The following is a 24189-nucleotide window of genomic DNA, read 5'->3' on the forward strand; positions in this document are numbered from 1 at the left end:
AACATTTCGTAAAAATTTAAAAATCAAGCAATTTTAAAATTAAATATAGTAATAAGTATATAAATTGGTTTCATTTATCTTATAATATGTAAATAAAAAGAAAACTTGTACGTTCTGCATTCAAAAATTGTTTTTAATATTTTTATAACAAGAAGTGACATCTCAAAGAAATCAAAATTTTTAAACTTCATTGAACTGAAATTATAAAATTCTTATAATTCTGAAAATATATAAGAAACAGTATAGTTAAAATTAAAGATAATGTTATTTAAATTAGAATATATTTAACATACGAAATTATCCGGAAGTCATTGATGTAAAACGTTTTACGGGCGTGCAGGAAGTTATGTCGTACATTTACGGCTACGGATATAGCAAGGTATTTAAACAATTAGGGAGATACACTTGCAACCGGATATGGCAGGATACATATCATCCGGTTAGGATTATTCGGATAAGTGTAGCAAAAGCAAAGAGGCGTGAATTAACTCAGCATTTCCATAATTTTACTATCGAACAATTTATAATTATCCTGATGTGATTCCGTTCTATAGTATAAATCGTTTTGCAAGTGTTTGCACAATTATAACATCTTCTCTCAGTTTAATTGCATCTATGACTACAATAAATATGAAAATGTTAATTAATTAATAGAAGAATTAATTATTGTTTGTCATGTTGATATAATAAGTCAATCTCTCAATTTAGGAAGACTAACCATCCATCTAACTCCAAAAATTTTAACAAATTGTAAGACACAATAAAATTATCTGCTACTTGGAATATTTTCAAACGTAACCCGATAATTTGCATGTTTAACAGAAAGAAAAGCGAACAGTCTATATGAGCAAGAATGCGTTTTATGTCAGAACTTCAAGAAGTACGCGGTCTCGTATGTACATATTTACTTCATTTCATTGTAAAGATACACAAATCACATTTCTAACTTATCTGTATGAGACGTTGCTCTGTATGAGAGATGGATTTTCGAGTGTTCTGCTTATTCTGTTATATAGTTTTTTTTATATTGCTTTTCTATTATATAGTAGTTTTCAAATAATTCAAACATTTCCATGTTCTAAAGAATTCTAATCATCAGCAGGATTAAATAATTTTTTCAAGAATTTTATCACTCACTCATTGTCGGTTAAAAATGTATCGCTATATTTCCATCATATTTATATGATAAATGTTGCTCGATTTTTTAGTCTTTTGTCTAATCTATTACAGCTTTCTATAGTTTTGACTATATTTTTTCATTTTCTAAAAAGTTCTAATGACGATAATTAGAAATGTTACATAATTTATTCATATACTTTATCCAAGAATATAATATCTTTCTTGTATATTTTACTCAATACTTTATCATTCGATTATTCGATGATTTAAATATAATTGGGAATAAAAACGCGTAGTAAAACAATTAAATAACAAAAATAATTAACATAAAGAAAAGTCTTGTAATATATATATAATCTTGTAATGATCGTTTAATTAATAATTATTCTATATTTTAAAATATTTCTATAATTTAATCACTTCGCATATATATATTCTACATACACATATAGGTGTACGTTTTTCATTTTTTCCTTTCTTACAATTGATTTTGATATTTTTTAATTCTAATTAATTTTAAGTTTAATAATTAAATTAAGAAAATAAATTAATTTTTTAATTTTTAATTTTAGTTTATTTTTTGATACTTAAAAGTTTCGATAACTTTTCGTTTTTGTTTCTATATACTTAAAACATCATTAAAATGTTTATTCAAATAATAAAACGGAATTTTAATAGTGTAAAGGTAAAGAAATTAACAATTACAGACATAGGAAAACAAATATTTTTTTATATTGCTTATTAAATTGTGTATAAATTTAACAAAATATATAATACACAATACAAATATTTAAATATTAACATAGTCAATTCTAAAAATATGGACATAAATATTATTTTGAAACTAAATTTAGTACTTGACAACTTTACGTATTTATGTATTGATGTCCTATAATGTTATCGCGACATTGGTTTTATTTATTTCTTGATACAGCTTACGATAGTATAAATATAACAGTTGATTATTGACTCAGTACACGGACAGTAGTGAAGTGATAGCTATAATTGATTCTTGTAAGAATAGGAATTGTATTATAATTAGCATAGTATTTTTAATATAGGGTGAGTCACTAGAAACAAAATATTATCCATTATCTCTCAAAGTATTATTTCTCTCTTTGGAGATATATAAAAGATATGCAGTACGTAATTTAAATAATACTAAAGTATGAACACAGGATCAGAATATCTTAATTTCTTTTAAATTATCATTTACAAAATTGTCAATATTTATTAATTTTTTTTTATTTTCTCCGTTTTTTTTTCAATAGAACGATATATTTTTCTTTATAAATTTTATGTACATATATTGTGCATTTACCAACCACATTAATTTTACTAGTATAATATTGTTATAAAATGTCTTTAATTTCAAAAATTAAATAATAAACAATGAAAACTTTTTTTAATATATAAATTTATATTTAATCCACATACTTTTAAATGGATAATAAAAAATTAGGTAATACAATGTTTATTATTGTGCACGCATTTACATTATTCTATATATTTCTTGTAATAACATGTAATCAATAATTTGCAAGATTACTTCAAAGTCGATTACATATTTGATACACACTTATTCAAACAAATGATAAACGTTTATTAGCTAGTTGTTTAAAAATTGTGCGTGATACATAATGTAAAACATTCGAATTGGCTTTGATCTAGTTTGTGTGTGTGTGTGTGTGTATATATAAATATATGTACATATATATATATATATATATATATATATATATATATATATTGTTTGTATACATATTTGAAAAGACATACTAAAAAAATTGAAAAAAAATTAATTTTCTGTTGGTTACTTATACCTTACTAGTTACCTAAAGTCATAATTATCTAAAAAACAACAAATCTTGAAAATAACATGTTGATAAACATAGAATGGTCTGTTCCGCAGATATTCATTACGATGGAATAATCTAATTATTCGAGAAACTAATTTTAAGAAAATTATAATAGTTTATAGATGTGTTTACTGTAAAATTTTTTGTTTAAATTTTATTTTCTATATGTCTTTTTGTTCAACAGAGACAATTGTTACAGATACTTAAAGATTGAAATGGCATTTTTAAGACTGTTACTTTATGGCGAGCTCATATTTCTTATTACTGCAAAATCTGTCCCTGTTGATGAATATACGAAAAAATCAGCCATTTACTTTAATGACTATTTTGATTCTATAATGTCAGTGTCGAATTACAATGTCCAGCTGAAATTATACTCTAAACAATATATAAACATAGATGAACAATATATAAACATAGATGAAATATATAAAAAATATAAAATCGAGATAAATAATCTTCGAGCAAACAGCAGGTTCGTCTATGGCGAAATGCATGTGGATTTCACAATTTTCTATGTATTTTCCATATTAAGTTTCCATTCAGCAAGATCAATAGAATATTTATTTGGAGAATTAATCTATAAAATTACTGGGTTTAGTCAAATATTTGTTGGGGAGAATTTTTATTGTGATACTGTAACGGAAATTTGTACTCTTCATTTGGACAAGGAATTATCAAGTGGAAATTACACACTGCATATAGAGTATCTCAATGCAATTAATAACACGGAAAACATTCTTGATTCTTTGGAATCCGTACACACAAACAGCTTAAAACTTTTAACGTGAGTAAATGTTAACAGGTTGAGAGTACATTGAATATAAGATTTTGTCATATCTCACCATCTTTTGTCTATTACTATCTCATTTTTAATATTAATATTATAATATGTCACTTATAAATATGTATATATCATCGTAAAATCTTAAATAACTTTTATGTACACTAACAATCAATTTTATTTATTATTAAATACATATAAAGTATGTAAAACAAAATATATATTGTCAAAGTCGTCGTAATTGATGGACGTAAATTATGACACAACTCTTATTATTAAATTTTACCTGTTGTATTAAGAATGATTTAATACTATTGATAATTAAAAATTTATCATTATTGAAATCAATATTATTTTGTAGGTGGTCGGGCGGAGAACATTTTCAGGCGATTGGAGCTCGACAATTGTTTCCATGCTGGGACAATCCGAGAATAAAATCTACTTTCAACATTTCCATAAAACATCATTATAATTACACAGTTCTTTCAAATATGCCAATTGAAAAAGAAATAACAGAAGCACATATGAAGTGGACATTCTTTGAAGTCACTCCTGAAATGCCTATTTATCTCGTGACAGTTGCGATCTCGCCAGAAAAATTAGTTTATGATAAATATGAGACAGATGAAGTCATTGTATGGCATAGACCCGAATTGCAGCATGAATTAAAATTTGCTCGAATGGTTGCAAATGAAACAATGACACTATTTCAATGGAAATGGAAAAATTTGAGCATTTCACCAGTGCAATTTGTTGCAATTTATGGTTTGCCATACAATAACAAGAGTTGGGGACTTGTGTTAAATAGGTAAGACAAATATTTAATATATATAATCAATTAATATTATTACAATTTTCAATGTTCATCAAAATTAGAAATACATATGTAAAAATATAACGCATATAATACATATGTTAAAATAAATATTTGAAATGTAAAATTACATATATTTTTATGATTAAATATAAGTTAGTTTTAATAGATTACATATATGTCATGTAAGTGACGATGTACACACGACACTGTTTTTATATAATCTAATAACGTCAAAAAGAAAGGCAATATAAACCAGCAGATCATATTATTGTATTATTCTAACGTTGCTGAATATGATCCGAAGATAGATTAATGATAGAATTTGTCAAATAAATGTGTTTCTTTATTAAACGAAACCTATGGTCTTATTTACACTTATTTAGCCTTACAAATTGCGCTGGCTAATATTGTCTTTCTCCTTGACGCTATTAGTTTTATTCAAGAGCCCTATGAATAATTATTTTTATATAATCCGTATACAAAACAACATATGATTATGTAGAAAAGAAATAAATAGCATAATATCAAATACTTACAAATTTATTTCTATATTTTTAGAGAAATAATATGAAAATCTACATTCTGCTGCGCATAAAATAAAAGTGGCGCGATTGATAGCGCATGAAACGGCACATCAATGGTTCAGTAATTTAATCAATCCATTTTATTCATCCTACTCGTACTTAATTGATGGTCTTACTACGTTATTTGGAATGGATGCTATCAATTCTATCGAGGTAATTTTTTTATATATATTTAATGATATTTTTAATGTATAATTTTATTATACTTTTAATGTTATTTTATATAAATCAATAAATAAAATATTTAAGATTATAAACAAACATCAAAAACTTAAAAAGTTTTTAAAATATTTATAAATTACGTTACTACGTTAAATATGTCATAGAGAAAAACTAAGTAAGGTATTTATAAATTCTTTTCATATTTGTTAAGACTAAATTGTATGCTGATCGTCCGATATCAAATCAATTTAAAATCTGCAATGTAGAGAAAAATGTAGGCAAAAATACATACATTTATGTGTTATATTAAATATCAATGATTTTAAATAGTTTCAATGATATTGCTGTTTCAAACATTACATATTATTTTTATAAAAAATTTTTATTATATTTTTTAATGTTAATGAAAACAAAATTATGTTCAATAACTGCGACTAGTGCATACTGTTAATATGAATATTTTATTCGATTAAATATTTACTTGATTATATGACAACTTTTCCCTTCAGGGTTACAACAATTCCGAAATGTTGGATTTATTTGTAGTTCAGTTTCAATATGAATCTTTTCGTTTAGTCAATTATTCTTTTCATCAATCATTTCTAACGGAAGTCAATCCCTACGAAATTAATGCATTTTCTATTATTTCTCATTATAAAGGTAAAATTCAATAATTATATTTAAATAATTGTTTATAAATTTTGAAACATACGTATTATAAGATACTATGAAACATTAATAAAAAGTAAATATATTTCTAGTTTAATAATATATTAACTTTGTTATGACGCAATATAAAATATTATATATTGTATATATGTATACAATATATAATATTTTATATTGAGTCATAACAAAGTTAATATATTATTAAACTAGAAATATATTTACTTATTATTAATGTTTCATAGTATCTTATAATATGTATATTTCAAAATTTATAAGTAATTATATATATATATATATATATATATATATATACACATATATATAATAACACAATATATTATAATTACAAATCTAATTTTTTTAAATCAGATAGAATTGCCGGGAGAGGATTTTAATTACCTACACTCCCGATTGCCTACACGCATTAGTGTGTTCATGCAAGAATAAAAAATACAAAAGTACCACTGGTCACGTCACATTTTTGCACATAATACATACACATTGCACACATGATATTATTGCATATATATTTGTGCAATGTGTTTGTGCACAATTATGTCACATGTGCAATCTTATTATTGTTTTTCTATTTTTTCTTTATGTACGCAATAATACGCATAGGCAATTGGGAATGCTGGTAATCAAAGTCCCCTTTTTTTTACGAGCACAGTGGAATATATTCTTTGAAAAACTTTTTTATATTATAATATAAGTCGTAAGTCTCAAACACCAAATTAATCATTACTTCTAGTTTTTATAAATCTTACTTTTAATAGAGCACATGAGAAGAAAATTAAGAAAGAGAGAGAGAGAGAGAGAGAGAGAGAGAGAGAGAGAGAGAGAGAGTGTGAGTGTGTATGTGTGTTTCTGTGTTTCTGTGTGTGGAAAAAAAAAATACAAAAAAATTATCAACAGTTAAAAAATTTACAAACAATGTAATTGATTAATTTGGTTCCTGAAAGAGTTGTGGATATGTAAATTACATTGCATTATGTAAATTTTAGTGCCCTTAATATTGCGTATGCTGCAGCATTTAATTACCAATGAAGTATTTGCAAAAAGTATCTACCGATATCTAAATAATCAGTAAGTATGATATATGCACATATGCATATATCTAATTTTAATGTATTTTACTTATGTGTTATAAAACATATTAAATATCGCAATTATGTAAGTCCTACATAATTATAACATATATAAATTGAGTAATACTAGTAGTATATTAATTAGGTAAAGTTAATCTTTAGATTAGGAAAGCCAACTCCGATTACATATGTACTCCCTTCACATATGTTGACAAGGTCACTGTCCTAAGTAAAGCTTAAAAAAGATTTTAGTCGTCGCTCGTTGTTTATTGAGAACTTATAAAGAAAAGAATTTCACTAAATTACATTTATAATATTTATAACATGTGTATTTATTTAAACACATATACTTCTACATATTGATTCTACATTAAATATGATAATTATATTTTGATGATATATTTGTGATGTTGGGAAGTTGAAAATTCATATAAAACATGTATATATTATATACGTTGATTATGTATATATGTTGTCAAGAATCAAATAGAAAGTGAATTAGTAAAGTTCAGTTATATAATTTTTTTTTAATAAAGCGAAAGAGGAGCTAAACCTCTATTTTATCTAATCGTTTTGTGTTGTATCGTTATAAAATACACAACTTTTCAATATACATAATGTACGAGAATTACGTATGATGAATACAATTTTTTTAGTTATAATTTTTTAAGTAACAACAAGTGACAGTTGAAATCTTTTGAACGTTCTTCAGGATAGTGACATTGACAACATATGTCATGGTCAACTTACGTATCGGAGCTGGGTCTCCTAATCTAAAATTTTCTTAAATACAGTTTTTACAAGCACAGTATAATTGATTCCTCGGATCCCTCCGATGATTTCTGGACTGTTATGCAAATTACTGTAAATGAATCATATCCCGAGTTTGTTAAAAAAGACGTGCTAAATTTAAGAAGGATATTCGATGATTTTACGAGTTCTACGAATTATCTTGTGTTGAAAATAGCACGAAATTATTCACAAAATAGTGTGAATATAACAATAAAAAATTACGATATACTTAAATACAATTATTATCGGATACCTGTGACTTATACTACGCAGAATAACTCAAATTTTGAAAATCGTACGTCTCCAATCGACAATGATAGATTAATACTTATGTCATCGATAATACCGACTCAACAAATTTTTATAAAAGATGATGGTTGGGTGATGTTCAATTTACAACAAGCTGGTAAATACTTATTAGAAAATTTGTTATATTATTACATAACTATAGTTTTAAATCATTGTAATATTATATGTATCCTTTTGAATAAGAATTATATACACATTATATAAAAATACGTATTATATAAATATATAGTAACATTACGTACAATATTTCAAAAAATCTTGTATGAAATATTTTCTGCTTTTTACTATCGATAAACGTGAAACAAATTGAATTATGAATTTGTTTATTAATTAAAATAAAACAAGTTTAAATTTAATTATAATTCCTTATATAGCTTAATTCTACACAAAAATATTACACTGAAATAATCTTTTTCTTAATTGATATTATAATTTGTCTTTTTTTTTTATAACTAGAATTACTCCAATATTTAAAATATTTGCAGATAGTCATAAATATTGTTTAATAAATTTCCAGTTAAATGAGGATTTAATAATCAATAAAAATTATTTACTGTAGGTTACTATCGCGTTAATTATGATGTTAAAAACTGGCAGAAAATTGCAGAATATCTAAACTCTACGGAATATACGAACGTACATGTTCTCAATCGTGCTAAAATCATCGAGGACGCATTTCATTTTATGATAACACACCAACTCAATTCTTCCATATTCTGGAATTTGACGAGTTACTTTACACGTGAAACAAAGTATATAGCGTGGTATCCTATGATCAAAGCTTTGGAATACATGTCGAAAATTTTTCCATTTCCAGATGAAAAAGTTCAAAATATCAAGGTAATATATTTAATTATTATAATATAGAAGAGTGTTTAGATTATTTAATGTCATATTTTATTTAAATACATAACACATACAAATACAAACATGTTTCACTATTTAATAAATATTCTAATAAATATTTAATTCAAAGTTATATAGCACGTTTAATTGAAACATAAATAGAGGCTTGTATGGGATAATGATCTTACAATTAGTCTATTTTAGTATAGTTTAGTTGAACCTAGTACGTACCTTAATATTTGTCAAAATTTGAAAAGCTATATTATTCTCTTTTACTTTTAAATTATAAAGCATTTTTTTGCAAACGCATTTATTTTTCAATATTAATTATATTCTGCGACTTAAAAACATATAAAAGTTTTACAAAATTTAAACATAATTTTATAATTATATTATGTTTTTATAATTAATAAAAAACCATTTTAAAAAACTTTCCGTAATAGAGCCTTGTATTAACCTGATTATAAACTGATGTTATGAAAATTATTTGGAAAAATACATTAAAATTAATATTTTAAACTCTGTGTGAATTAAAGTAAAAATAAACACATTAAAAATATACATCAATTACGTATATGTATATGTCATAAATAAGAATGAGATATCATGAAATATATATTATGAAAAAGTATATTAGATACACTTATATATTATATATGTATATATATATAAAATATATGTATATTGTACAATTTTTAGGACAATCTAAAAACAGTGTTGAAGGATCTACTTAGGAAAATAGAGTACGAAGATCATTCTATGGATAATGATCTTACTAAATGTTTAAGGCAAGAAGCTATTAAATGGGCATGTCTTCTCGGTGATTTCAATTGTCAGAATATAGCTATTTACAAATTGATGAAGTATATTACAAAGATGGAAACAAAAAAGTAATTTTCTTTAATATTACTTTAGCACGTTTTAGTATAACCAATGCAATGTTTAATATCAATGTTTGGATCAAGATACAATATTATATTATATAATACAGTTAAATATGTTTATGTCAAACTTTTTTTTCGGATATTAGCCTTTTGCCATGGTGGAAACAATGGACATTCTGTAAAGGTTTAATGACAGCAAACCTTGGTTTTTGGAATACGGTGAAAAATAATTTGGAAAAACATTTTGTAGAACATTATAATAGAATTGCAGAATTTTTAGCTTGTGCTCCAAATAAAATCATGGATGAATATTGGAAAGATGAATATTTACAATTAATAAAGCTCGAACATAATAAAACACATAATCAAATACGTATCAAAAGTTATATTAATAGTTTTTTATTTATTATTGCAAAGTATGCTCAACACAATATGCTTTCGGAAATACTATCAAATGTTAAAGAATCAAAACCTAGGTAGAATAACTGAAAAAAATTTTTTTTGGAAAAATGTATGTTTTTTATAATTACGTTACGTATAAAAATTATATATTCTTTTTGTTCTTATAGAGATGTAAGTATGGCGTCAATATTTATTGTTATTGTTAACCATGTATATTCTGAAAAGCAATTACACAAGGTAAATTTTATAAATTTAATTATAAAATTTTTATTATTAAGCTTATTCATATCTATATTTTCATATATATATATATATATATATATATACTGAAATAATCTTTCACATAGATCACCATCATCTTAAAAACTTCCGTTATAACTGAAGCATACATAATATTGACCAAAAATAATATTGACCGTTCATACAAGGAAAACGTAACTTTCTTTAATTCGGTAAATTTAATGAATTCAAAAATTATACTTATTTTTATATTTAGTGTTGATTAGTAAATTTATTAATTTTTTTATATATGTCATATAAGTAGTATTGTGTCATTTAATTATGTTAGACCTTCAAGATGAGATAAAATTATTGCATTTATGTCGAAATATACTGTTGTAGGTAATTGTGGAAGAAAGTGTTCCAAACTTTCTGCAAAAATGGATGTCCTATATTGATCAGAAAATACAAATACGCTTGTCTCAAATTAGAGAGATAGAAACACAGATTAGAATTTTTTAGATTTAAAAAAAGTTAAGTATGAATGATCACAATTGCAGCAAAAAAGTTTTTCAACGATATATATTTTAAACGAATAATTGTAAACTGTATATATTCACACAACAGATACTTCTAGATATACAAATATATAGAATATATAGATATGTAAGTTTAAATTTTATTAATAATGATCAATGTAATGATAATGTTTAATAATATATATAACAATAATAGAGGTTTTATATTATTAAGCTTAATATTTTGATAATATTATTCTTAATATTATTATATAATTTCTTTTAATTATTGTTAATTTATATTAACATTTTAAATGTTAATATGCTAATTAATCACTAATTATAATATTAACATAAAAAATTGTTTTATAATCTTTAACATTTATCATTTACATTTTTAATATTATTAGTAACTTGCAACTATTTATGTTCAAATTATCCGATTTAAAAGGGTATATAAATTATCGAATACAATTTTATTACTTTTACTTAATTAAAGATTTCTATAATCAAAATATTAATCTCTGTCTTATCTAGCTTATTATTTTCATATATTAAATTATTTGTTATATAAATTGTAATGTAAATATATTCTTGAAAAAAAATATTTCTGCACAAAATTTTTTTCACATTTTTAACTGAATATTATAAAAATTAATTTAATTATATGACAATAATAATATGCATATTGCAATGATAGCTTTAATTTTTTTAAGTTATAATAGTATCTATTGTTGTATATTATTATTATTATTATTATTATTAAAGCTCATAATTATTTCTTCTACGATATTTAGACAAAAATATATTTTGTCTGATTCTCTATTAGTTGACTCTTCGACGATTTAAATGTAATTCTAAATATTAATATAGCATTTTTAAGACTGTTACCTTATGGCTGTCTCATATTTATCAGTATAGTAGCTCTTACTCTCCATAAAAATATGGACAAGTCATTGAATGCATTTAATAACTATTCTGATATAGTGCCGGTGGATTAAAATATGTCAGGCTGATGAAATACTTACATAACAGACAATACAAAAAGAACTGAAATATATGTAATGTTTAAAACAGATATAAGAAAACTACAAGCAAAAGGGAGTTTCATTTTTTACGGCGAATTAGATGTTACTATCGATATTTTTCGTCCAACTACAAAAATAAATTTAATTGCATCAAGATCAATACTCTATTTATCTGAAGAATTGATAATAGATACTCCGTTTGTTATAATATAATATATATAGTGGAGAATTTTTTGAGTATGATGCTGCAACACAAAGAGTATGGCCGGGTAGGCAAATTTGCCTTCGCACGTATCAGGTCCAAATTTGTGTCATAAGTTGACACCAATGTAATATAAAATTATGTCAAACGTTTACCTCAAAATAGCATTTTTTTTCTCCCTCCATAACTCCCACAAAAATGTTATTTTGAGGTAAATGTTTGACTTAATTTTATATTACATTGGTGTCAACTTATGACACAAATTTGGACCTGATACGTGCGGGGGCAGATTTGCCTATCTTATCCGGTCATACCCTTTGCGTTTTTTGTTTCAATGATAAAATACTATCTAGAAGTTACAGACTCAATATAAAGTTTCTCAATGAAATTAATAACACGGAGAACATTATTATTTTTTCAGATATCATACACAAACTCATTATACAAAATATATAAATAATATGTTAAAAGTAAATTAAGTTTTTATTATTTCTCATAATATTTTATCTTTAGTTTTTGTTTTGTTGTATTTTTAATTGAATTACACAAAAAATTATTAAAAGTTGGAAAAGTAAGTGTAATATGATGTACATACATATATCAGATATTCTTTGCCAAACGGGCCACTTATTACCAAAATTTCCAAAAAAGTTAAAAAATTCTACTAAATTCATAATACAAGATTCTATGTAATTTACAACTAGTATAGTTTTTATTCATCAATAATGTCAAATTTTATTAATATAGTACATTTAATTCAACTCCCGATGAACGTTGGACTGTTACGCAAGTTGCTGTAGAAGAATCATATCTCGCATGACAACCAATATGTATATGCTTCCTTTAACAAAGATACTAAATAGTTTTACCAAGTATATGGATAATCCTGTGATGAAAATAATAAATAAAATAAAATAAAAATGTAATTATATAAATATATATAATATAAAAATTATATTATTATAATATTTATATACATAATTATTAAATTATTTTTATGATATTTCTATTATAAAATACAATTCGCTGGGATCGCTTCCTCCGACTTAGCTTAGCAAATAAAGTTGTTAGATCTATTAAGCTCATTAAGACTTTTTCAGTAGTTTTAGGAATTATTAAGATATTAAGAAAGCTAGAAATAAAATTAAAATATAAATAAAATTAAACTTAAATTTATGTTTAGAAAAGCTTAAAAAATTAAATAAAAATTATTTTAAAAAATTAAACTAAATTTGTTATTAAGAAAGTTGAAAAAATTAAAATTAATTTCAAAAAAATTAAAATAATTTTTAGAAAAATTTTAAAAATTATTTTCAATTTAATTATAATCAAATCATAACATTTGTAATATTTTACGCTATTCTGCAATATCAAAGGCAATTGTTAAATTTCATGAATGAATAAGAAATTATTTAATCAACTTAAATCGAAACTTCACATTTTTATTTAATATTTTTAATATCAAGAATTAGTAATATTTGTAAAGCTTGAAATACATAAAATTTCCCAAACTTATCAATGACACTTTGGTATGAAATTGTTTAATTATAAATGTTCAAGAAAAACGATTGATATATTTTATTTTTAAAGTGAAAAATATTACATACATATATATATATATATATATATATATATATATATATATATATATATAAGTTATATAATGTTAAGATCAATTATTGTTATCAGTATTACAATAAATTATTCATAGTATTAAGAATACTTAGATAAATCGAATATATTTATTTGATACTGATGTATCATCAGTTTGTAAATTGTACTATAATTAGAATTCTATTTTAATTGTAATCTAATATTGTAATTGTAATTGTAATTTATGTATGATTGTTTTGTGTAAAATTGTATTTATAATTGTAAATTGTATGAAATATATTCTATTGTAAATTACACGAAAAATTACCAAAAGAACACGTATAATAACAATATAATGTTAAATTAACATATTTGTTTTCAAAGTATATATTTTTTATATATTTATTATTAATTTAATTGCTTGTATTTTCATATCAAAGTGTCATTGATAAATTTGAAAAATTTTATGTATTTCAAGCTTTACAAATATTACAAATATCATTAATTCTTTTAAATATTAAAAATATCAAATAAAAATATAAAGTTTCGATTTAAGCTGATTAAATAATTTCTTATTCATGAAATTTAACAATTGCCTTTGATATTGCAGAATATCGCGTAAAATATTACAAATTTTATGATTTGATTTTAATTAAATTGATGTATTTACGAATTCCGGAATTAAATACGTATTCGTAAAATAAATTACAATAAAGATGAATCGACATAGCGACAATATTTTGTTACGATTCCTTTGTCGTGAATGAGGCCAAAATTCTTTTTCATATGCGTCTGCAGATGTGATGTAGTTCCGCTCGCTCTAAAATGGATAACGTCAATTGGCGCTAGCGTATTGTAAGGAAAAAACATCCTATGAAAAAACGGTGGCATGGCTCCTTTCAGGCTTCTCTTTGCTTTAAATATATGTGGGCGTATTAATATAAAATATACATGTGTAACATGAATGTACAAGAATTTTTTTCAAAAAATATATATATAGTACATATATATTTATGATATATATATAAATATAAATCTGTTAAATTTGTCATTAAAATTCAATAAAATAAGGGTGTAAAGATCATACATATTTTAATGAAAATTATTTTTATATATAAAAATTTATAGCAACAAATTTGTTTCAACATTTAACATTTATTTCAGGCAAAGATGTATATAGATTCGCAGAGAAATATAAATTGATCTACATCTAAAACAAACTCTTGCTCAACAATTCTTTCTTATATTTCTAAATCTTATAACATGTATATATGATACGATAAAATCTCTTATCTTTTCAACTAAAAGAAAGTACAATCGACGGACTTTTATATTATTTTCTTGGCATTGCATGACAAAATTTAATAATTACGAATAATATTACATTTCTTTTTATATCACTTAATATGGGAAAAATTATTTTTGATTGAATGACAGTGGCAAAAGTCTTCTCAAAGTTTGGCATTGTGTTTAAACACAAAAATTTCATAATAAAACAATAGAGGTATTTTAAGAAAAATATCACTATGTACACATATATAATACTTTTTGTGGTATGGTGGCTTTAGAATTTAAGTAAATAAATAGCCAATTTAGGACGTCCAAATTAGGACAAACATAACATACACTCCACTTGTACTAAACATTTTTATAAGAAATAAGTTCAGTATTTGCAATTTATGCAATTTCTTTTAATAAATCTAAAAAATATTCTCAAATTATTTGAATTAATAATTCATACATTACTCAAGGAGCGCATTGTTATATTCCTAAAACTGGCACTGTTACCGATTGTGAGTGAGTATTATAAGTTTGGCATTACACCATATTGTTCAGTTGCATGGCGAATACGATTATTAAGACGGATATAATCTCGACATAAGTAATTGCAGAAAGTTTCAGGAAAAAAATTTCCTAAACTACCTTACTTCCTTACTTCAGAAACTTAAAAGATTATACAGAAAACATAAATCTAATAAAAATAAATTTTAGAACTGTCATACTCTGATCTTTTACTTATTTTAAAGTAGTAACTAATAAAAAAATCATTATATGTAGCCTCATTTTGCTCGGACAAACTTAACATAGACGGTAAAAAGAAACCATATTTTCTGGACGGATCATTGTATCTAATGTACGCCAAATATTAATTCACCATTTAAGCGTGATAAGTACTTTTGATTGTACGCTACTCTATACGGAAGGTATACGACTGTAAGTTGCATAGCTTTTCACGCAGCAACCTGAGACGAAAGAACAAGCGGCAAGTACAATGACCAATATAATAATAAATATGTAAGCACATAGCTGCGGAAATCTGCCTGGTAGCCATAAAATTGTGAACTCGACGGTTTTCTCTTGAGTATCTGCAATATATACATACATATATATATATATATATATATATATATATATATATATACAGGGTGTCCCCGAATTGGCGGATCAACTCTCGTGGGTAGATAGAGCATGTTAAACTGAAGAAAAAAATCTTATATCATTTTGCTAAATTCGCAATAATTAATGAGATATAAATTAATAAAGATCGACCAATCCGTGCCAGTATAAGCGCGCGGCGTGAAGAAACCTTCCAGTTGTTACTTGATACTAGGCAAGATATAAACGCAGAGCGATGTACGTGTCTCTTTTTAGTACGCCCTTTGTACATCCTTTGTATGTCCTTTGTAGAGCGCTCTGCCTGCTGTCTTGTCGCGCGCCTAGTATCTAGTAACAAGTAGGAGGCTTCTTCGCGCCGCGCGCTTATCCTAGCACGTATTGGCCGATCTTTATTAATTTATATCTCATTAATTATTGCGAATTTAGCAAAATGATATAAGATTTTTCTCTTTAGTTTAACACGCTCTATCTACCCACGAGAGTTGATCCGCCAATTTAGGGACACCCTGTATATATATATAAAATTACTTGTCAATATCCTAGAAAAAATTAACTTTATACCTATATAAGCGAGTCCATAACCCATATGTGGTGTGCCCATTCTGTAAGAACAGGTCGGTATTTGTACTTCATGAATATCCCCTACATCCATTCTCAATTGATATAGAGGCGTTTCGTATGGCGGGAGAATCCAAATCTCGCTCAACTGATCTGTTGCCGTGTCTAAACTTACATGCATGGCTTTATGCTCGTGTGCGGTAAAAATCACTTGCGGTGATAACTCTTTGATTACCTATAACAAATAGTGATGCAGTATAAATAATTAAAAAATGTATATAAACTTTTTTCTTTTTAACGTATATTATACATACATTTTGCACAAAGCTACCAGGCATAAACAACAAAGGCATATGACTAAGAATAACATTGGTTGTATTTCTTTCTGCGTAATCATTAAGAAATGCATCTTTTGGTGCTTCTGGCATTGTACGCGTCAATCTATTTACCTATAATAAAATACGTACACACATATTTATTCCTTGTTAAATGTGCAAAGATATAAATAAGTAAAAGTTTCAGATTTACCTTGAAAAAAGTAACAGTTTTGTAAACTAATGTATCTGGCTGAGTATATGCAAAATTGAATCTTTTATGGATGTTGGGAGAAACAAGATCATCCTCACCTCCAATATCATTATCACCTGGTAAATAAATTTTCTAAAAAAAGTAAATAAATAAAATAAACCACTAGCAATAAAACACAAACTTTTTATAAAAAAAGAGAAAAGACATTATGTAACCAAAGTAAATACCATGATGTCTTCCGGCGTTGAAAATATTGAATCCAATCTCCTTTTATACCTTTCAAAATCTTCTGTATTAGATATATGACCTTCGTCCATAAGATCACCAAGAAAGGCAATAACGTGTGGTTGAGAATATTTTACCGCTCTCGAGAAAGTCTTCTCCAAGTATCTGAAAGAACAATAAAAGTTTTAGAACAACAGAAGTAAATCAAATTAACATCAATAAAATAGAATCATACCTGTCGCTGTCCCATCTCGCTATCCATGAGCCAAAATAATTCTCATATTTTTCCCCGAGTATTTGCGGGTCTGCGACGAGAAGAACCTTGACACATTCGGAACACTCGCGCATAGCCCATTTAAATTTTTGTACTTCATATACAAGAAATTCATTGTAAAATATTGTCGCAAGAATGATAAAACCGATAGATATTATTCTATGTTTCAACCTGTTTGATATAATTTATTAATTATTTCATAATTTTTTCACTTTTTCATAATATATATTACTTTAGAAAATAATTCTATAGTTTTCATGAAAAATCAAAGATACCAATTATTATACAGACTCGATTATTACATCTATGTTCTATTTTATTGGTTCAATATATCAGATCATTTATTACAGTTATACTCTATTTTATCAACTCTATATATGAAATATATATCAGTTAATATTCTGAATTTTGAAGACAATTATAAAACAATTTATTTGTTTTTAATATATTTCTTTATAATTATCAATAATTTGTTGCAAAATTATATTGACAAGTTTCTTATTTTATTTAACAATTTTATTAATAATCTTAATTTAGAACACTTTCTATTTTTTTGTGTAACACTTTAAAATGATTCAAAAATAATTTAGTGTCGACAATAATGTGGTTTCATAGGACAATATAATTATTAATATTTATATTAAATAATTACCTATTTCGCCGTAACATCTCTGTGATTCACAGCATTATACGACGTTGTGTATAAAATTAAATCTTCAATTCATTCATTGATATATTACTGATAACATTATTTGATTCATTAACGCTCGGGTTGTTGGCACAGTGCGATTTTTTCTTAAGTACCTTCAACCTATTAAGTTATGTTATTTGACACATATAATTGTAGATTTTGTATACGAGGGATAAAATGCAATATTTCTCTTTGTTTAAGATTATTTTCAATTCTAAAAAGTTATCTAGCACATCTTGACGTTTATTGATTTCAAGAATTGTTTATATTATCTTTCTTGTCTTTGCAATAAAATTACATATTTTTTTCAATCAATTCCATTAAAGTGGTCCACTTAACTTCTATTCTATTCGTTTTTTAGGTTAATTCTTTTCTGATAAGAGGTAATGCGATTATACGAAGTGTACCCAGACTTGGAACATAACTCTCTATTCGCTATCGTATCACTATTGATCCCTGAGATCTATAAAAATAAACTTACGCGTTTAATTCAATAAAATAATTAAAAACGCAAAATATTCAACACAAATGAGGATGCATCATAATTGCATTTAAAACAACCTATATATGTATATGTATATACACAGTACACTGTACGACAATAAAAATAGACAAAATGTCAACTATTCAGATATATATATATATATATATATATATAGGGTGGTCCAAAGTAATTCTACCAAAGCCTTTCAATTTCCCCGATTCGATTGATAATCACAAATTGTATCAGAGGTTTCTCGTATTTTAAATTTTTTATTTCAACATTATTCGGCGGCAAAGCTTAAGTATTTCATTTATTCACATATCCGACGAGTTTTCTAATTTTAGTTGTGCTGATATATATATCGAGAAACATCAATTTTTATTTCGTGCGATTAAATCCTAGAGTCGAATGCATGTCTTACATTTTGCCATAAAATAAAATAATATCAAATATCAATCACGATAATCTTGTTGCCAATGTCAAACGCACATGCTTGATATCTCGTTTTGGGGCCCCCCCGGCCCCCGTAGGTAGGTGCCAGCCCTGATTCGCTACATATGTTAAATGTTTACATGCGTCGTTCGCGGCTCGCTCTCGGCTTCCGCCCATCCACCAGTACACCTACGCGCTCGACGGCCTCCTTTCGAGGCTCTGGAAAAGGACCGCGACAACGTTGGAAAAAAAAAGAGTGTAATTTTTAACGGGTACGCGCGAGCTCGTGAGAGAAATTCCTGGCGCAAGGATGGGTAGCTACGCGAGCAGAATCGCGTTGATGTCCAACACGGCCGTCCACAACGTGTATCGGGGCTGCAAGCGCAAGTACATCGAGGAATATGACTGCGATTCTGAGTCCGAATACATCGAACGAACGATGCATACACCGAAAAAGTAAGAGCTTGGTCATTTTCTTGATAAGTATTTCTTTATTCTGCGATATTGTCATCCCTTGCCTGTCATTCTCGCGCGAGACTGTATTTAACTTGATGAATATCATTAATATTTTCCTAAGTATTTATGATGTTTTACATGCTTGAATGTCCCGTTCACAGGAGAAAATTGCTCACGACGGCACAGTACATATATAAGACTCTATTCCAAGAAGAGAAAGGCAGTGACATAACTGTCCTCATACTCGGAAAAGCATGGAGATTACATAAAGTTTATATTAGTCAGGTATGACTCACACAGACGAGCACACTCCTAAAATATCCACCACGATACGACACAAAACACAACACATAGTATTTGTGTATATGTCCCCTTTCATCTCCCTTCCACATATATTACATTCCAATAATAGATTCTTTGATAATTTTGTCACGTACTTATACTTTTGCTTAACAAATATTTAATATAATATTTTATTATTTACTTTATTACTTATTTTATTAGTACAGTTTTTTTTTTAAATTTTTCCATGTTAAATATCTTTGAAATTATAAATATCAAATTTAATTGTTAAAATAAAATTTATTATTTAAAGTTAAACAGAAAATAAAACTTTGTTATTTTTCTCTATTTTATAAGTATTGTTTATAAAAGTTTGTGCATTTCTTAATAGTTTACAATTAGATATTTTCATTGCTGTAGCAACATGTTAAAAAAATATCAGTTTCAAATCAGAGAGTGAGAGATAGAGAGAGAGAGAGAGAGAGAGAGAGAGAGAGAGAGAGAGAGAGAGAGAAAGAAAGAAAGAAAGAAAGAAAGAGATAAAAGGATTTATCATTGAATCAAATCAATTACCTAATTTTGATTACTCTATATAATTAAATGACCCAATTATCTAATGCAAGATATATTAAAAAAATGTATATTTATTTCTTTGCAGAGTCCATACTTTGCTAGTATGTTTTCTGGTTCTTGGAGAGAGACTAATGAAAAAGTTATTAATGTAGAAATCACAGATCCTAACATTACAATGAATTGTAAGCATATATATTTTCTCTGATCATTAATTAAATATTCAATAACTCTTACATATTATATAAAAAGTTTAAGAATATGCAAACTATGTCATTTAGAAAAAATATTTACAATTGTTTCAGCATTGTCTACAGTGTTAGGCTCGCTCTATCAAGACGAAGTCACTTTGGAGCCAAAAGAAGTTATTTCTATTTTGGCAACATCTGTTCTGTTTCAATTGCAAGGCCTAATAGACGAGTGTGCAGACATTATGATAGAAACTACAAATAGTGAGACTGTTGTGCCATATTATAATGCAGCCGTGTCATATGGCGTACCTACTGTGAAAGCAGCTGCGAAACGATGGTTGGAAGTCAATCTATTGAATTATGGATGGCAGCATCCGCCTTTTTTAAAAGAAATTACACCAGATTTAATGGCAGAATTAGTTGCCAGCCCTGATTTAGTTGTCTTGCAAACAGAATTTTGCATATATCTGATGCTACGTATATGGTAAGTTTATAAATGTGTTTATATATAAATATCTTATATATTTTAAAAGATGTAGAATAAACAATAAAACTATCTTTTTAAGTATATATGCTTTGTACTGTCATGTAGGTTATTTGCGCATACACACGATTACGATGATACATTGAAAATCGACGACTACTTTAAAAATCACAAATGGACAGAACCGTTTTTGACGACTGATGAAGGCAAAGAGTACGCAGCACCCTTTAAGGCACTAAAGATGAAATATTTGCTTTTACACGAACAGGATGACAAGATATTGTATAATGATAATTTAATACCACCAGATTGGCTGTACAATGCTTATAGAGAACAGTGGCATCACTTATTAAGAGTTGATGCAAATCTAGACAAAGGGTAGGTTTATTATGAAGATTATAATTAAATTTAAATAGAAGTAAATAAACTAGACTATCTATTTTTTCTCTGATACACAGTCCAGTGCAAATGACGGAAGAAGAATTTTCAAGAGAATGCTTTCGATGTGGTAGATGTGTCGAAAAACCAGGCGAACATACTTGGAGATGGAAAGCATTCCATTATGGATTAGACTTAGTAATGAGTGTAGACACAACTAGCGTACGCATTATGAGAAATTACAGAGTGGACGCAGAGCATATTAATGCCAATCATAAAGAACATAAAATTCTGATAAAGTAAGCTTGAAATTATCACGGTTTGGATTTAAGAATTAGATTAAAAATAATAACAAAAATATGAAATTTTTTAATTTTAGAGTCTGTCTATTTTCATTGGATGAACAACGTCAAGTGAAGCACGTTCAAAATTCGGGTATGCTAAGATTACGTTTGAGGAAAAATATAGAAGTAAGTTGTCATTAAGGACAATTTTATATAATTTATAAAGAATGTGATATAATATGTCATTTTTGTATCAGCACATCTCTTTCCAGCATGATATAATGTCTCTGGATAAGCAATTAACTTATCCCCTGTACATATCAGTCAACATGCAACTAGTCACACCACTTTCATTGGAAGAAGAGACATCAGCCGACGTCGTACTTTCAGATACTTAGCATTTCAAGAATATAACATTTTATGTAAAGGTAAAGAATTCTCCATCAATTGACGCTTTGTAATATATTCCATTTAATTACGAATGTTGGATAAATTCGTAGGCACATGTTACTATTTGGCACAACACTTAAATAGGGAGAGATTTGGATCTTTAGTAGAGACCTAATTCTTTCTCTTGCAATGGTATACAGAGTCCATTTTTACTATATTAATCTTTTAATAACATTCTTTTGTCATTTTGGACTCGACAAACATTCTGTTATTATTGAGTATAATTAATGGTTGTGAATATAACAGAAAATTCTAAATTTAGAAATTAAATAAATAACAAAATTATGTTTTTAATTAGTTTTGAATATACTATAATAAAATTTTATTTTGATTTTTGCGCAATGATATATATATATAAAAGTATTATATATATAAAATAAACATAATTATGAAGTTTGAAATGTGAAAAATAACTCATTTCTTATAATTTTGCTAAGAAAAAATTAACTCTCTTTTCATCTTGATTAATCATCAAAGATAACACAGTAAAAATGGAACATTCTGTATATACTTTTATATTAATATATATTGGATTTGATATAATTGATGCATTTGTGATTTTTATTAATTATGAGAGTCATTCCAAAAAACTGGCAAGAGCCCTGTCATTAGATAATAAATTTTAAATTTTCCCTCTCATCATTCCTAAGCATGTCTCTTTGGACTGAATAAAAATGCATTAATGATAATTTAGTAGATTAGATACATTGCATAATTCAGAAAATTCGGTTGCTTCTCTCTTTGCTTCTCTTTAATACTTTAATACTTTTTTTTATACTTGATTTATTTTTATAATTAGTTTATATGCAATTTTGGAGTGATAAATAGTTCTAAATAGAATAGAAAATATGACCAATTCTTTTTTAATATTATTCACTGATAAATTTACATTATTTAATTTCCGTATTATTTTCTAGAGACAAAATATTAAAAGACAATGAGATAAATTTTACGACAATGTCTATTGAAATTCTCTCTTGAGCGTTTTAATTAAGTTGAAGATTACAAATAAGTAAAGTTATATGTCCGCACACAGTTATATGAATAATTGTAGCTATTTATTTTAATTGCACCATCAAACTTTTAATTTAAACTATTTGCATACCACAAAGGATTATTAATATTAAATGGGCTTATTGCAACTTTTTTTTATATATTCAAGAAGAGCGCATATATTTATATATGTATACTTATATATGTATACTTATAAAGATGCATATATTTATAAGAAACTTAAAAAACTTGGAGATATTTTGTGTATATGTTTCTGCACATGATTTATATTCTCTATTTGCCGGAAAATGGAGAAAGTTTCATTAACATTATATAAGAAACAGGGAGTCGTCGAACATTTTTCTGTCTTCCGAGTAAAAAATTTTCTTCGATATATTCTAGTGCCTTTTTCATATCTATTTATCGAAAAAGAAACTAATACGTATAAACGAATTAACTTTCATGATACGTATAAAACGATAACTTTTGTAGACATGCTTTTTTTGTAAAAAGGTTTTCTTATTATATGACAGTTCTTTCGGCAAAATTATAATAAATTTTATAGATACATGTAGTTTATGTGATTTCTCATGTACCTACACACACTCCTATCTTTTTAAAATTATCTTTTCAATAT

At 25.9% G+C, this 24189-nt stretch overlaps 3 protein-coding genes across 5 annotated transcripts; 2 read left to right on the forward strand and 1 right to left on the reverse strand.

The window, feature by feature from the left end:
- The first annotated feature begins 2241 nt into the window (after window positions 1-2241).
- LOC140668830 (glutamyl aminopeptidase-like) lies at window positions 2242-12756 on the forward strand. Its single transcript, XM_072898153.1, has 13 exons — window positions 2242-2261; window positions 3163-3765; window positions 4124-4570; window positions 5145-5316; window positions 5835-5985; window positions 6999-7080; window positions 7877-8280; window positions 8743-9023; window positions 9729-9919; window positions 10060-10389; window positions 10483-10552; window positions 10663-10767; window positions 10937-12756. The coding sequence occupies exons 1-13, from the start codon at window positions 2257-2259 to the stop codon at window positions 11054-11056; spliced, it is 2961 nt and encodes a 986-aa protein (XP_072754254.1). The 5' UTR covers window positions 2242-2256; the 3' UTR covers window positions 11057-12756.
- A 2286-nt stretch (window positions 12757-15042) lies between these two features.
- Mppe (Metallophosphoesterase) lies at window positions 15043-19162 on the reverse strand. 2 transcript variants are annotated; one of them, XM_072898385.1, is made up of 8 exons: window positions 19030-19162; window positions 18510-18668; window positions 17819-18028; window positions 17586-17748; window positions 17359-17490; window positions 17145-17279; window positions 16834-17065; window positions 15043-16241 (listed from the first exon to the last, which is right to left on the reverse strand). In XM_072898385.1, exons 2-8 carry the CDS (start codon window positions 18524-18526, stop codon window positions 16069-16071), a joined length of 1062 nt encoding a protein of 353 aa, XP_072754486.1. In that variant the 5' UTR covers window positions 18527-18668; window positions 19030-19162; the 3' UTR covers window positions 15043-16068. The 2 variants fall into 2 exon arrangements, with proteins under 2 accessions (XP_072754486.1, XP_072754485.1); XM_072898384.1 differs by having other exon boundaries at window positions 18510-19134.
- A 381-nt stretch (window positions 19163-19543) lies between these two features.
- Gcl (germ cell-less) lies at window positions 19544-24126 on the forward strand. 2 transcript variants are annotated; one of them, XM_072898382.1, is made up of 8 exons: window positions 19544-19920; window positions 20082-20205; window positions 20861-20957; window positions 21078-21447; window positions 21556-21825; window positions 21906-22124; window positions 22205-22295; window positions 22367-24126. In XM_072898382.1, the coding sequence occupies exons 1-8, from the start codon at window positions 19775-19777 to the stop codon at window positions 22505-22507; spliced, it is 1458 nt and encodes a 485-aa protein (XP_072754483.1). In that variant the 5' UTR covers window positions 19544-19774; the 3' UTR covers window positions 22508-24126. The 2 variants fall into 2 exon arrangements, with proteins under 2 accessions (XP_072754483.1, XP_072754484.1); XM_072898383.1 differs by having other exon boundaries at window positions 19546-19920; window positions 22382-24126.
- The last annotated feature ends 63 nt before the right edge of the window (window positions 24127-24189 follow it).

The sequence above is a fragment of the Anoplolepis gracilipes genome, chromosome 8 (genome assembly GCF_047496725.1).
Source record: "Anoplolepis gracilipes chromosome 8, ASM4749672v1, whole genome shotgun sequence".
NCBI lineage: Eukaryota > Metazoa > Arthropoda > Insecta > Hymenoptera > Formicidae > Anoplolepis > Anoplolepis gracilipes.